Below are 14314 nucleotides of genomic sequence, written 5' to 3'. Positions count from 1 at the left end.
CCAATAGCCCTTGAACCTTTTTACCCAAATTAACTATGTAAAGATTGTCAAAAGTATAATAAAAAATGGAAAAAAAGTAACATTAACATTTGAATTTTTCCATAGTACACAGAGTAGGCTAAGCTTCTGCCAGCAGCAGAAGCACCTGCACCCCATATGGCAACCGGTTCAAGCCCTGGCTTCTCTACTTCCAATCCAGCTCTCTGCTTACAGCCTCAGAATACAGAGGATTGCTCAAGTCCTTCTTGGACCCCTGAACCCACATGGAAAACCTGGAAGAAGTTCCCGGCTTCACATTGGCTTAGCTCTGGCCATTGCAGGTGTTTCAGGGGTGAACCAGCAGATAGAAGACTTGTATCCCTGTCTCTTGTTCTCTCTGTAACTTTGTCTTTTAAAATAAATATAAATCTTTTAAAAAATTAATCTTCACTAATATTCTCTATAAATCCCAATGCTTAGCAAAATAGTCAGTATATCATAAGTAGTCAAAAACACTTGCTGAATTATAGAACATGGTGCTCCTGTCTTCCAGCACAAGGAGAGAACTAAGGCCCAAACAGGTTAGCAAGTAAGCCAAAATCAAACAGCATGTAAGCAGTAAGTCCAAGACCCAAACTCAGGAGCTATGTCCATCTTCTTTCTCTCATGCTTCCCCCATGTGACACTGTGATTCCTATCAGATGATTATGCATTGAGGGAAAACAGAGCTGAGGCAGCAGAAACAGAGCACCCGGCCTACTCCAAAGCATCACAGTTACAGATACCCGGGTACCTGTTAGCAGGCCAGCCTCAGAGCACTAGGACTGTGAGGAACAAGATGAAGAAGACAGTGAGAACAGTGAAGAGGATTCAGATGAGTACATGCAGAACTCCGACAGGATGAATGGCAACAGTAACTGATGATGGTGTGGTCAAGATGGAGACACAGAACCCAATGAACAGAATCAGGACCAGTGGATAATCTAGGCAGATAAAGCAAGGTGGCCAGAAGATTCCAGGCCAGGCAACACTACCTAGTTCCCCTATCATCTTAAACTCTGGCTTGAAGAACTAGGCCACCAAGTCTGAAAACCCACCACTGGGCCCCTCTGGCCCCCAGAAACTGAACGCCTTAGCCCTTCTGGCCTCAACAACGTCCACCCCCCCCCACCTTCCTGGCCAGTACCTCAGCTCTCAGCTAGGAAGTATGGTATCTACCTCATGCTCTTTTAACAAAGACATAGAGCTAAAAAATAATAATAATAATGATAAACAAATAAATAAGTTGATGAAATCAGGAATATTTTTAGTTATATTACTGTCATTAGGGAGAGGTCAAAAGGACTACATAAATAATAGAGGTTGCTTTGTAAATATCTAAAAGTTAAAAAGAAAAATACATGTGTTGCTCTTTGTAGTTGGTAGATTACCTCATCTTCTCATCTTTCAAAAATTAAGTGTATGATATGTCCCAAAAGTTATTTTTAAAATGTTGAAAATAGACTTCTCAGTGATACCTTTTAATATTATGGTTAGGAAATTATAGTCTTAAATCAAAGAAAATTTATCTCATGGAATAGAAAGAGCTTTCACAGATCTGAGGCCGCAATTACTTAAGAACCCTGTTTTCCATGGAATCTATCCCACCATCTTAGATAACAAGTATAGAGGTATGATTATTAACTGGGCTCAAAAATATTACCTGGAGATAATCTGTAAATATATGTCTTCAGACTAGCATATACAATCTCAACAAATTATTCTCTCATGTTAATAAGAAACATGAGAGCATTAAAATGGTCATTTCATTTGTTTTCAGTTTTTAATCTGGTATAGATTTCATTACTCAAATAATCATATAATAATATATAAACAAACATTTCTTATTCCTAGAATTTTTTTAAAACAATTTTACACATAAAATATTAATTCCTAGTTAGCAGAACACATTTTATCTGCACAGTAACTGTGATGTTTGAACTAAATTACTGCACATTCTTTAGTTCTCTATTTCATAAAAATTGCTTGTATTTCATATGCATGAGCTGGAAAGCATGATTCAATCAACTCCCTCATAGATGAGGACATCAAGCACGCAGAGAAGTTAATCTGAATACATTTCAACAGCTAAAGACAACACTAAATCTAGAGTCCCTATCTCATAACATTGATCCCAATGTTCTTATAAATATACAATACTTAATTTCTGAATCACACAAAATACTAAGACAGATTATTGAAAAGAATGCCCTTAGAAGATGTTTCTTTATGATAAGTCCCAAAACCTAATCTGAAAATAAATCTTCAGCACAGACTTCAATACATCCATTTTCCACCAGAAAAAGGTTCCTACAAAAATATAATGGCATTAAAATAAACTTTTCTGGCACAACTAGCACAATTAGAGAAAACTAAAGCAGCAAAATTCTTTTAGCCAAGCAATCTGTGATTAGCTCAAACCAGAAACTATAGTATTTTTAAAAAATTTTCAAATAATAGTGAACATCTGTCTGGTTAAAAATAGATTCATTTATCATTCACTGTTGATTTCTAATAGATACTTAGCTTTTCTGTGGTCAATTTCAAGCTTTAGGCATGTTATATACTTTACAGTATCCATATCCATAAAAATGAGATTACTACTACCTAATTTACAGATATGATATGAAGATTAAAGAAGATTAAATATATAAAAATACTCATCACTTATTCTCCATTACTTTCTTCCTTTTCTCCTGAAGGATGAGGAATTCAATTCGGAGGTGTGCAAACAATGTCATAGATATTTTGGGGGAGTGTGTGCATTTGAAGTATAACCCTATGAATTACTGCCATTCATTAATTTTTTTATAAAATTTCTTTATTAAAAGTTGTACCTTTCATGGGCCTGGCACGATAGTGGTTAAGGTCCTCACCTTGCATGTGCCAGAATCCCATATGGGCGCCAGTTCTAATCCCGGCAGCCCCACTTCCCATCCAACTCCCTGCTTGTAGCCTGGGAAAGCAGTTGAGGATGGCCCAATGCATTGGGACCCTGCTCCCACGTGGGAGACCTGGAAGAGCTCCTGGCTCCTGGCTTCGGATTGGCTCAACTCCAGCCATTGCGGTCACTTGGGGAGTGAACCATTGGACGGAAGATCTTCTTCTCTGTTTCTCCTCCTCTCTGAATATCTGCCTTTCCAATAAAAATAAATAAATCTTAAAACAAAAAAGTTGTACCTTTCTCACTTTAAGATCTCATGTTGCATTATATTTAGAGCTTATCTTGTGGAATCTGTCATTTTGCCATGAACAACATTTATTCAACAGACATGAGTATATTTTTATTAAGTCAAGCATTGGAGACACAAAGATTAAAAAAAAAAAAAACCACAGTCATTTGTAGAACAAGGATCCCATGTTCTACCAGGGCAGACAAACAAACGACTATATGTGACCATGAGCAAGTAGTGCATCAGAAAGACTAAAACAGGAGAAACTACCTGATGGCAGGAAGCAAAGAAAGTAGTAGTCTGTATGTGGATCTGCTTTATCTCAGCTGTTCTTAGTAAAATATATCCAGAACTCTGAATGTCGAAAACCCTTATTAGACAATACCATTAAATGAAAATAATAGTCATGATAGAAGATAAAATTTTAAACTCATTGTTATGGAGGCTATATAATCTATATAAATCTGTATTAATATTTTGTAAGAAATAATCTGAGATGTGAGTTTGATATTTTAATAAGAAAGCTCCAAAATATATAAATAAGTAAGAGAAAATAACATTTCATAGCCTCATAACTCTTCTTATAAAACCTACTGGAGAGGCTGGTGCAATGGCTCATTAAGCTACTCCTCTGTCTGCAAGCACCAGCACCCCATATGGGTTCCAGTTCATGTCCCAGCTGCTCCAGTTCCCATTCAGTTCCCTGTTTATGGCCTGGAAGAACAGTAGAGGATGTCCCAAGTTCTTGGGACCCTGTATGCAAAAGGGAGATTCAAAAGAAACTCCTAGCTTCTGGCTTCAGACCAACCCAGCTCTGGCCATTGCAGCCATTTGGGGAGTGAGCCAGAGGATGGAAGGTATTTTTCTCTCTGTGTGTCGCTTCTGTAAATCTTTCAAATAAAAATGAATCTTTCTAAAAATAATTTTAAAACCTAAAGGAAATTGTGTAAAGGCTATTATAGCTTTTAGAGCAAATAAACAAAACAATATTTGAACAGATTTTATATCCCTGAGACATTTAACTACATCCAATAGATATTATTCACCCATTATGGACATTGTATAGTAAGTCATTTCCTGAAACCTCCAACACTCACTAACCAACATGAAAAGCAAGACTTACACACCCTGGCATTCTTTCAACCATGCCACACCAATTCTGAAAAGAATACAAAACATATCGCTATGTTGAGTGATACTATTATGCTAAACTAACAAAAGCAAAATCACTCTTAGTTTGTTTCAGATCAAAGTTTAGCAAGTCATCTGGGGAGCAGTGTCCAAACGCACTTCCTTTCAAAATCACTACAATACTTTCCAAAGGCACAGAAAATGATAAAATACTTGACAATCAGAAAAAAATAAGAAATTAATGCCAAGATCCAGAACAATGTTTCACTGATACTATACCCAGATTGTACAGGACAAAGAACACTTCACTGATAACTACAGATTGTACAGATCCAACTTTATTTCACAAACAAAAAACGCCCATCCTACTACCCTAGCTCAATTGTACCTCATCTCAAAGCTTTTTCCCAATGACAAAATGAGACCTCTGTGCAGTCACAGCATTATTCAAATTCTCTTTCCACACAGCCCTGTCCTGCTTTCTTGTTATCTAACCACCAATACAGTCTGTCAGAGAGTAACTCTTGAAGAATCTATGCAACAAAAGTATTGGTATTTCAAATTAGTTTGCACAACAATAAAATTTTTTAATCCTAATTTCACAAAGTTTTCAAAATACTTTCATATACATGAAATGAATAACTGCACCTGGGTAGTGAGGGACAACATAAAAACACTCTATGACTGTCCACACTACCAACTGAATCTGGAAACAGCATAAAAACCTGCTCCAACACAACTGACCCTACAGGAGATACTACTATCCATAGAATAGAGGACATGATTGAGGGCTGTTCAGACCAACTGCTGCTCCAATTACAGCACTGGAGACGGTACTCCTCAATAGGTACATACACAAAAACCAAACAAAGGCAGCTACACCAATCTGTTGTCGACCAATGTCAAGAGTAAACGTATTTGACGTAATTCACATCTAAGTAAAAGGAAGAGACCCTGGGGGAAATATATGACAAGAAAAACAGACCATCCTGTAGACTTATTAAAGGATAACACAAGGTGACCATCCCCAAACAGAAGCAAAAAGTCGTAAATAAAAAACACAGGATTGGGTCAGATGCAATGGCTCAATGGCTAAATCCTCACCTTGCAAGCACTGGGATCCTATATAGGTGCCAAATCATAACCTTGCTGCTCCTCTTCCCAAGCAGCTCCCTATTTATGGCCTGGGAAGGCACTGGAGGATGGTCCGAAGCCTTAGGAACCTACACCCATGTGGGAGACCCAGAAGAAGCTCCTGACTCCTGGCTCCTGGCTTTGGATTGGCTCAGCTCCGGCCAGTGAACCAGCAGTTGAAAGATCTCTATGTCTATCCTTCTCTCCATAAATCTGATCTGCCTTTCCAATAAAAATAAACAAAACTTTAACATAAAAAAGAAACACACAGGATTAGGGAAAAATAGGAATAAAAGAGATGAGAAGATATAGGAATAAAATCAAATCATGATGGTGAGATTCCTTCAGTGGATTCTTCAGCGACCTCATCGTGCTTGGAGTGGCGAGATTGGCAGCAATTCATGACTGTTGAACTATCAAAACCACTTGAGCAGGTATCTCAGAGCATGCCTCACATCCGGGACCTGGGGTGGGTGGGAAACTGCATGGGGCTTCTCCCTCAATATCCCCCTTTACCTCAGATACATGAAGGAAACAATATGGAAATAATAGTCTTACCCACTTTCCTATAGCCCTTGAACCTTTTTTTTACCATAATTAACTAAGTAAAGATTGTCAAAAATATAATAAAAATGAAAAAAATTATGATGGTGAGATTCTAAATCTCTATTCTTTTAATAAGAAGTTATACCAAATCAAGCCAAACACACCAATCATAATATGAAGAACTTGAGAAACTCTCACTAAAGGTCTGTATTAGCCACATTTCAAGTGCACTAATTTTGTATCTAGGAGCTACCATACTGACCAGCACAGGTTCAAAGTGATTGTGTGTGGTACGTAGAATCAACAAGCAACGAACGTTAGGTCCTTCCGGCTCTAAAGTCTACTCTTTCTATTGAGGAAACCCAAGTATTCAGCTGAAACTAACAAAATTCCTACTGGGATATGTAACTTGTCAGCTACTCAAATAAATAAACATTTAAAATGAAATAAACACAAAGCTCATTATAGAAAATGAAATTCAATTTACAAAATTAAAGAAAGTTGCAGGCCCGGCGGCGTGGCCTGGCGGCTAAAGTCCTTACCTTAAAAACCCCAGGATCCCGTATCGGCGCCAGTTCTAATCCCAGCAGCTCCACTTCCCATCCAGCTCCCTGCTTGTGGCCTGGGAAAGCAGTCCAGGACGGCCCAATGCATTGGGACCCTGCACCCGCGAGGGAGACCCAGAAGAGGTTCCTGGTTCCTGGCGGCTCACTTGGGGAGTGAATCATCAGACGGAAGATCTTCCTCTCTGTCTCTCCTCCTCTCTGTATATCTGACTTTGTAATAAAATAAATAAATCTTTTTAAAAAAATAATAAAATAAAAAATAAAGAAAGTTGCATGTAAATTTTATAACTATCTAAATTTATTATATATGTGAATAACAAACATACATTCTCTATATTAGTCCATATTATAACAACATTCAGTGTATAAACAATGCCTGTTTTACAAACTTTAAAGCCACAGATGAAGGGCCCACACTGTAGTGCAGCAAGTAAAGCCGCCTACATGGATGGCAGCCCATAATTGCGTCACTTCAGGATCTAGCTGCTTACTCTGAATCCAGCACCCTGCCAGTGTACCAGGAAGGCAGCAGAGAATGGCCCAGGTATTCGGGCCGCAGCACTCACATGGAAGGCCTGGAGGAGGCTCCTGGCTTTAGACCTGCCCAGCTCTGGCAGCTGAGACCATTTCAGGACAGAATCAATGGATGGAAGATCTCTCTGTGTCTCTCCCTATAACTTTGCCTTTCAAGTGAACAAATACATCACTTTGAAAAGAATCACACATGCTAAAAATGACTGTAACAAACACCAAACTATGCTTTTTATACTGCAATCATTCAAATGTGTGTTATTTGAAAACTCTGGATTATTCATAAACTACTTAATAGAAAGGAACATACTGGTTTCCTTTTAAAAACAGACTAGATTTACGTAACTTCAATTATATACATTTAAAGCATTAATTAAATATAGTTGTATGTTCCTTAATAATCCATGACCATTGACTCTTTCCTCCTTCTACTTTAGGCCCCAACCCACCATAACAAAACAATCACCACTTCTATGAAACTTAATGGTTTAACAACTCTTTTTCTGCAGATTTATTTACTTAATCAAAAAGCAAAGCAACACAGAGTGAGTGAGTGAGTGGAGTAGGGAGGCAGAAAGGGAAGAAGAGGTTAAAGAGTGAGACAGAAAAACAGAGTATCTTTTGTCTACTTGTTCAACCCCCAAATGGATGCAACTGCCACAGCTGGACCAGGCAGAAGCCAGGACCATCTCCCCCGGGACACACACCAGTCTGGTCTCCTAGACCTGAAGCAGGGCCCCAAGCATTTGAAGTGTTACTCATTTCCTTACCAGGTGCGTTATCAAGAAGCTGCCACTCTCAAAATCAGAGGCTTAACCTGCCACACCACAACACGAACCCCCTCTTTAACATCTGATCTTGAATTGGCTCCTTTTCTTCAATAATTCATCTCCTTCTCCACTCTCAGTGGTCTAGTGATTTAGACTGCCCTGACTGGTTACCCTCCTGCTCTCCTGCACCCAGTAAATAATCACTGCAACAGAAATGATAATTCACAATCTTAAAAATACAAGATGATGATGTTATTCACTTGCTTTTATTAAACTCCTTCAACAACTTTCCATAATACTTGGAATAAAGGCCAACATACTAACCTACAAACTCCCCAGCACCCTGTATATGGACTGCAAATTTACAAACAAATTAAATACTCATTCATGGTTATTTATTTATATGGCACTTTAACTGGATGTCACAAAATGGAAAGTACATGCCCCTCCTAAAAAAAAAATTGCTGTTACCAGCTTCCACCTACCAATTAAGCATCTGAAAAGAGATGTAATTTGGCTAAACCCTCTAATTTTTCAGAGAAATCAGAAATCCAGACTTTGATGTGAAATCACTTGATATGTGAATGCTGGCAGCTAATCCAGACTTGCAGCATTGGTACGTGGGCCAAATCTGACCTCTCATGTGGTTTCATTCCCTAGAACTACACAGCCATTCTCTACGTTACCCATAATAAGCAATTCTCAGAGCCTCAATGATACCAAGCTGCTTTACATTAGAACACTCAAACATGTTGTGTCCTTCCTTTGACCACTTTTTCCCATCTCCACATCACTTGCCCATTTCTTATTCACTCCAAGTCTGAGTCATCACTTCATCAAGGAAAACTTCCCTGCTTCCACTGCCCCTCCCTGTTAACAGTCCACAGGTAAGCTCGCCCCATTATGTGCAATGATAGCACTGAATGCTCCCTTACATCCATTACATCAAAAACAGAATTATTTATTTAATACTCATTACTGTCCTCAGATGCAGAACTCCAAAAAGCAGGACCTAAACCAGTTGGCACGAAATACACATCTATAAGTAACTAGTTTAGTTATGAAATGTTCCCATTTAAATAGTAAGATTCTGGGATATGCACCTTTTCAGAAACATAGGATGTATTTAAAACAAAGTAAAAGCAAAATTGAAATACTCAGTTATAATTACTAGTAACAACAAGATAATATCTATTGATAACTATTAAATGCTAGGAACTACGCTGATGTTTTGTATATCACTGCCTCTTTCAATATAACAACCTGCAAAGAGGATATCACCACCACACAAAGCAAGTAACTCTGGCACAGAGTTTAAAAATTTGCTCAAGATTACACATCTAATCAATAGTATAGTGAGGGGCATGAATCCATATAGCTTGATTCCATACCTGGGAAACACCAAAGTACTACACTAAACTGATCCATTTAAAAAAACACAACTTTCTCATATACAGATTTCACCTCCTTAGGATATATTCTCAGAAGTGGGACAACTGGGTCAAACAGCAGATCGGTTTTCAATTCTCTTAGCACTCTCCACATTGACTTACATAGTGCTTGTACTAGCCTACAGTCCCACTAACAGTGAGGTAGGGTACCTTTCTCCTCACATCTATGCCAACAAAACCTACATGCAAAATGCAAAATACACACACACACACACACATATATATATTCACACATAGATGTACATACATATATTTATCTAGAGGATCTGTATAATGGAGGCAAGTATACCAAGAAATAGAGATATATAAGCAATGTATCTCTAATTCTGTAAAAGATGGATTTCCAATGAAACTTTTAAAGATATCCTTACATTAGAATGCTTGACTTTACACCATTTTCTATACCTACAATGTCAGGATACACTTAAATAGATGACAGACTTGTGATTGTTGCTGAGGTTCTCAACTGCTGTTACAATATAGGGGAAATCAGTGGGGGGTGGGGAGTGGAAGAAGGATGGAAGGGGACATCCCTGAGCCTAAGGAACCGTACCATGAAAGAAAAGAAAGAAAAGAAAAACGAGAAGGAAGGAAAGGGAAAGAAAGAAAGAAAGAAAGAAAGAAAGAGAGAGAGAGAGAGAGAGAGAGAGAGAGAGAGAGAGAAAGAAAGAAAGAAAGAAAGAAAGAAAGAAAGAAAGAAAGAAAGAAAGAAAGAATGAATGAATCAGGAAGGAAGGAAGGGAGAGAGAGAGAGAGAGAGAGAGAGAGAGAGAAAGAAAGAAAGAAAGAAAGAAAGAAAGAAAGAAAGAAAGAAAGAAAGAAAGAAAGAATCAGGAAGGAAGGAAGAAAGAAAAAAAAGAAAGAGAAAGAAAGAATGAATCAGGAAGGAGGGAAGGAAGAAAGAGAAAGGAAGGAAGGAAGGAAGGAAGGAAGGAAGGAAGGAAGGAAGGAAGGAAGGAAGGAAGGATCGCCAAGGGGCCTAGACAGTGGAATAGCAAGCTAATCCTCCACTTGTGGTGCTGTCATCCCATGTGGACGCCAGTTCCAATCCAAGCTGCTCCATTTCAAATCCAGCCCTCTGCTTGGGGCGTAGCAAAGCAGCAGTCTGACTTAAGTCCTCAGGCCTCTGCACCCACATGTGAGGCCCGGAAGAAGCTCCTGGCCCAGCTCTGGGGAATGAACCAGCAGATGGAGGATCTCTATCTCTTCTCTCTGTAACTTTGCCTTTCAAATAAAAATTAAAATAAGCTTTTACAATAAACATATAAATAAATGAGAAACACCAAATTCATTAATTATCTCTAAGAACTTTGATTACTTATCAATTAAAGTTTTCTGAACTGTGCCCTTCCACACACATGCCAAATTAAGATAAAATTGTGAATTTGCATTTTTTAAGTTTAAAAAATTTTTTGACTTATACCTCAAATAGGTATGCTTTTAATACTAATGCTGTTAAAATGCTGCCTCTGAATTAGTTTTAAGTGTTAGCAGATCGATTAATTTGGTATTTTTGCTTCCACATATTAAAGTTAAAATATATTTCCTTGCTCAAAATAAAAGATTCTTTATCATTATAAACTATGAGTTCAGATACTTATACAGTAACCAGCAACAATTAACATATAAGTTGCCAGAACTATAGAAAGACGCAAAGATGTAAAACAGGGACCTTTCACTATCTGAACTCTAGTGAGTTTTCACTTTCTAAAATTCAAGACCCAAATAGATTATAATAAATTCTCACCTGTTAGCACTTCCTATCCAGACTTTCAATATCCAAAACTCAGCATGTGACCCATTCCCATTCACTACCCCTTGCTATCAGCTCAATAACCTATCTCTCACTTCACAATCAGGGTCCCAGACGATGGCAAAAACACTCATTCCTATCTATTCACAAGCTACATAAATTTAACAATTCTTGTTTGAGTGAACTAAGTAAATTTTAAAAAACATAAATAAAATGCATCTACCTGTTTTCCCCCAAATTTTACGTTTTCATTGCTGCAAATTTTTCTATGTGTAAATGTTTTTAAAATAGAATTAGGCCATTTTTTAAAAAACTTTAGACCACACAAAACACAGAGAAAACTGCTTAGTTTATGGCTCTCACTGCACTAGTGTTAATGCACAACTGCTGTCCAAGAGCTCTGAAGTCAGTCTTAACACATTTCTTTTCAAATTTTCATCACAATTTACACAAATTGGAAGTAAGGGTTTTAAAGAAGGATTTTCACAGCACTATAAGTGCTAATGTTTAAATAACATTTCATAGACAGCAGATTTTCCTGGGAGCCACCAAAAGTAAATGGAACAACTGAAGAAATACATCCAAAAGAAAAGGTGAGCTGAAAATGGCAAATAAAATTCAAATTAACTTAGTCACAGATAAGAGTACCAACAATATTAGAAGTAACTAATCCCTAAGGTTCAGCCCAAAGTCAAAGAACTATCAAGTAATGAACCAGGCTGAAAGAAAAGGAAACACTGGTTCCGATTACCATGCCTTCAAAGCTTGATACTAGCTCAAAACTAACAGCGGTTGAAAACTGAACTCAAGCACATAATTTTTCACAAATCCCAGAACTGTTCTAAAAATAGCGAAAGATGCTTCATCTGAGAAAAGTAATTACTTTCCCAAGATATTCAGAGCAAAAATGCATACATGTTGTACAGGAATTGTAGCTAAAGCTCTGTTTTAATCGCTAATCCTTGCCAAGAGCTCACTCGAATCAAAGTCTAACAGTTGTTACATGTGATCCATATTCACCCTAAAAAAAAAAAAAAACTGGTGTATAATTAAATTTTTAAATATCTGAGTCTTGTATACATAAGACCCTAAAGTGAGATAACTTGGGGTTTAATGATATGTTAAACTGGTAATGAACAGGAAACTGAGGCACATCCCATGAAGACAGCATGCATCAAGGACATTCTGACTTGTTAAGAATCACAGGTACAATCTGCTCTCTGTCATCCTAAAAAACTAAGATTCACCTGAAGCTTAAATAACAAGGTAGAGGAATGACTGCCCTTTAGCAGCGCCAAGCCAGGGGAGCTGGCATGCCTCAGGGTGTTGACTCTGGTTGGTGGTAGCACAGCTGCTGGGTGCCACGCGGTCCTAACCAGACCCAAGTGCAGCGTGGGTCACTCCTGAGGTTCTCATCTCTCCATTCTCACTGTCCGCGTCGGACAACGCCAACCATCAATGTCCCTCCTACGTAAGAGACAGCAGCCCAAGCTGAGGTGGGACTCTGCTCACCCAGTTCTCAACCAGAAACACCACTAAGAGCACTCAAAACAAAACATCTTCACGCCAAAACACATACAACAAACGGCAACAGATCTGAATGAGCACCAGAATGCAGTCACCAGAACTTCTCCAATAAACCAACCTGTGCCGGTGTTGATCGGGTCCATGGATCAGGAAGACTCCAGAGTTCTTAGCCCCTTTGCCGGAATCTACGTGAGGAATTAACACATCTTCTAACCCCAGATCAAAGCGTTTGTGTTTCGAAGAGTCTGGCAGGAAGAAGAATGCCCCAAAACACAGGGTGATGAAGGCACTAAGAATAAGGAGCAGGATGAACTTCTCCGAGAGTCGTAAGGTAGCCCTGTGATGCGGGAAGGAGGGCGGCCCCAGGCTCAGAGGCGGTATCCGACGTCCAGACAGGGGCAGCAGGGCTGGGGCAGTCATCCTTTAGGCTCTGGGACGGAATACCGCATCAAGTTCTCATCTTAGACAAAGTGCACAACACATCCAACTGTTTGCACAATTTTGGCCAAAGAAATGGGGGTGGCGGGGAGAAAGATTCGATCTCTCTTCTCTTAAAGGATATTTGTGCTTTTCAAAAGGGACACCTCTTTCAATTACATTCGGAAACCTGCGCGACCGCCTCCAACGATCTCTAGTTTACGTCCTGCGATAGCTTCCCGGCCATTCGGCTGTCCGCACCTCGTCGTGGTATCTCAAGTCTCCTCTTCATTCCTAAGGGAAGACCAGGCAAGCCACACTGCTGATAAGCTCCAAGGTGGGTTCCTCCATTCCTACACCCCACGGAGATGCTGGAATGGGGTCCCTCACCCCAGCACCCCCCGCCCGAAAAGGAGCCTGGCGAGATCCGACGTGTTGGAAGAGAAGGATCCCTGGATGTTCCCCTGACGCTTCTCTTCCAGAATCTCCTAACCTTCGTGGGTAGAAATAATGGGTTTTCTCGGAAGTCTGCGGAGACGGAGGAAGGTCTCCGCCGAGGCGGCGGGGACCCAGCAGCCGCGCGGCGTGGAGTGGCAGGAAGGTGCTCCCGGCCGGCCGCGCTCGCCCACGCCGCCTCGACCAGGCTCCCGACGCCAGGCGGGCTCTTCCGCTGCCCCCCTCGACGAGCGGCGCGAAGGGCGATCGTGTCCGAAATACCTGAGTCCCCTGCACACCAACGGCCGCCGCTGTTGCTACCGCACGGGTCTGTCAGGGAGCGGAACTTCCTCCTCGGGCGGCCACTGAGAAGCCCCGGCGTGTGCAGGGGGAGGGGAGGCCAGGCGGCTCCTCCTCCTCGCCGCGGCCGGCTCAGTGAAGCCCGGCGTCGCCTCTCGGACCGAGGCCGGCGCTCCTCCTGCCGCGCCTGGCTGCAGTGGCCGAGCCCCGGCGCCTTGGCGGCGTGGGGACAAGCCGAGCCACGGCCCTCGGTTCCAGAGGCAGGGGCAGGCGCCTGTGGTGCATTCCTCGTTCGGCTCCGGGAAGGCGAGCGGCCCCCGGCGCAGCCGCGCCTCCGGCGGCCAGAGGTCGGCTCCTTCCTGCCTGCGGCCGCGGGGGACCCTCCGCCGCGCCGCCCCGGCTCTCTCCCTCGCTCGGGCGGCGGGCAGGGCCGCCTCGGTTAAAGACGGCAGCACTCGTGCGCGGCGCGGGGCTGCGGCCGGGTCCTCTTCGTTCCCACACAGCACACAAACAGCTGCAAGGCCGAACCCGTTGGGCGCACGCCTGAGAGGAATCGGGGTGG

At 41.0% G+C, this 14314-nt stretch overlaps 1 protein-coding gene across 1 annotated transcript in view; it reads right to left on the bottom strand.

Annotated features, from left to right (window-relative positions):
* The window catches only part of MAN1A2 (mannosidase alpha class 1A member 2), a 160258-nt gene extending 146645 nt beyond the window's left edge, over window positions 1-13613 (bottom strand). Inside the window, exon 1 of the mRNA XM_058660113.1 lies at window positions 12719-13613. Coding sequence (XP_058516096.1) covers window positions 12719-13020 — 302 coding nt within the window. The 5' untranslated portion in view covers window positions 13021-13613. The remainder of the gene's footprint in view (window positions 1-12718) is intronic.
* Between the last annotated feature and the right edge of the window lie 701 nt (window positions 13614-14314).

The sequence above is a fragment of the Ochotona princeps genome, chromosome 2 (assembly GCF_030435755.1).
Source record: "Ochotona princeps isolate mOchPri1 chromosome 2, mOchPri1.hap1, whole genome shotgun sequence".
NCBI lineage: Eukaryota > Metazoa > Chordata > Mammalia > Lagomorpha > Ochotonidae > Ochotona > Ochotona princeps.
The sequence above is the reverse complement of the archived record's forward strand: the minus strand, read 5'-3'. Positions and strand labels throughout refer to the sequence as shown.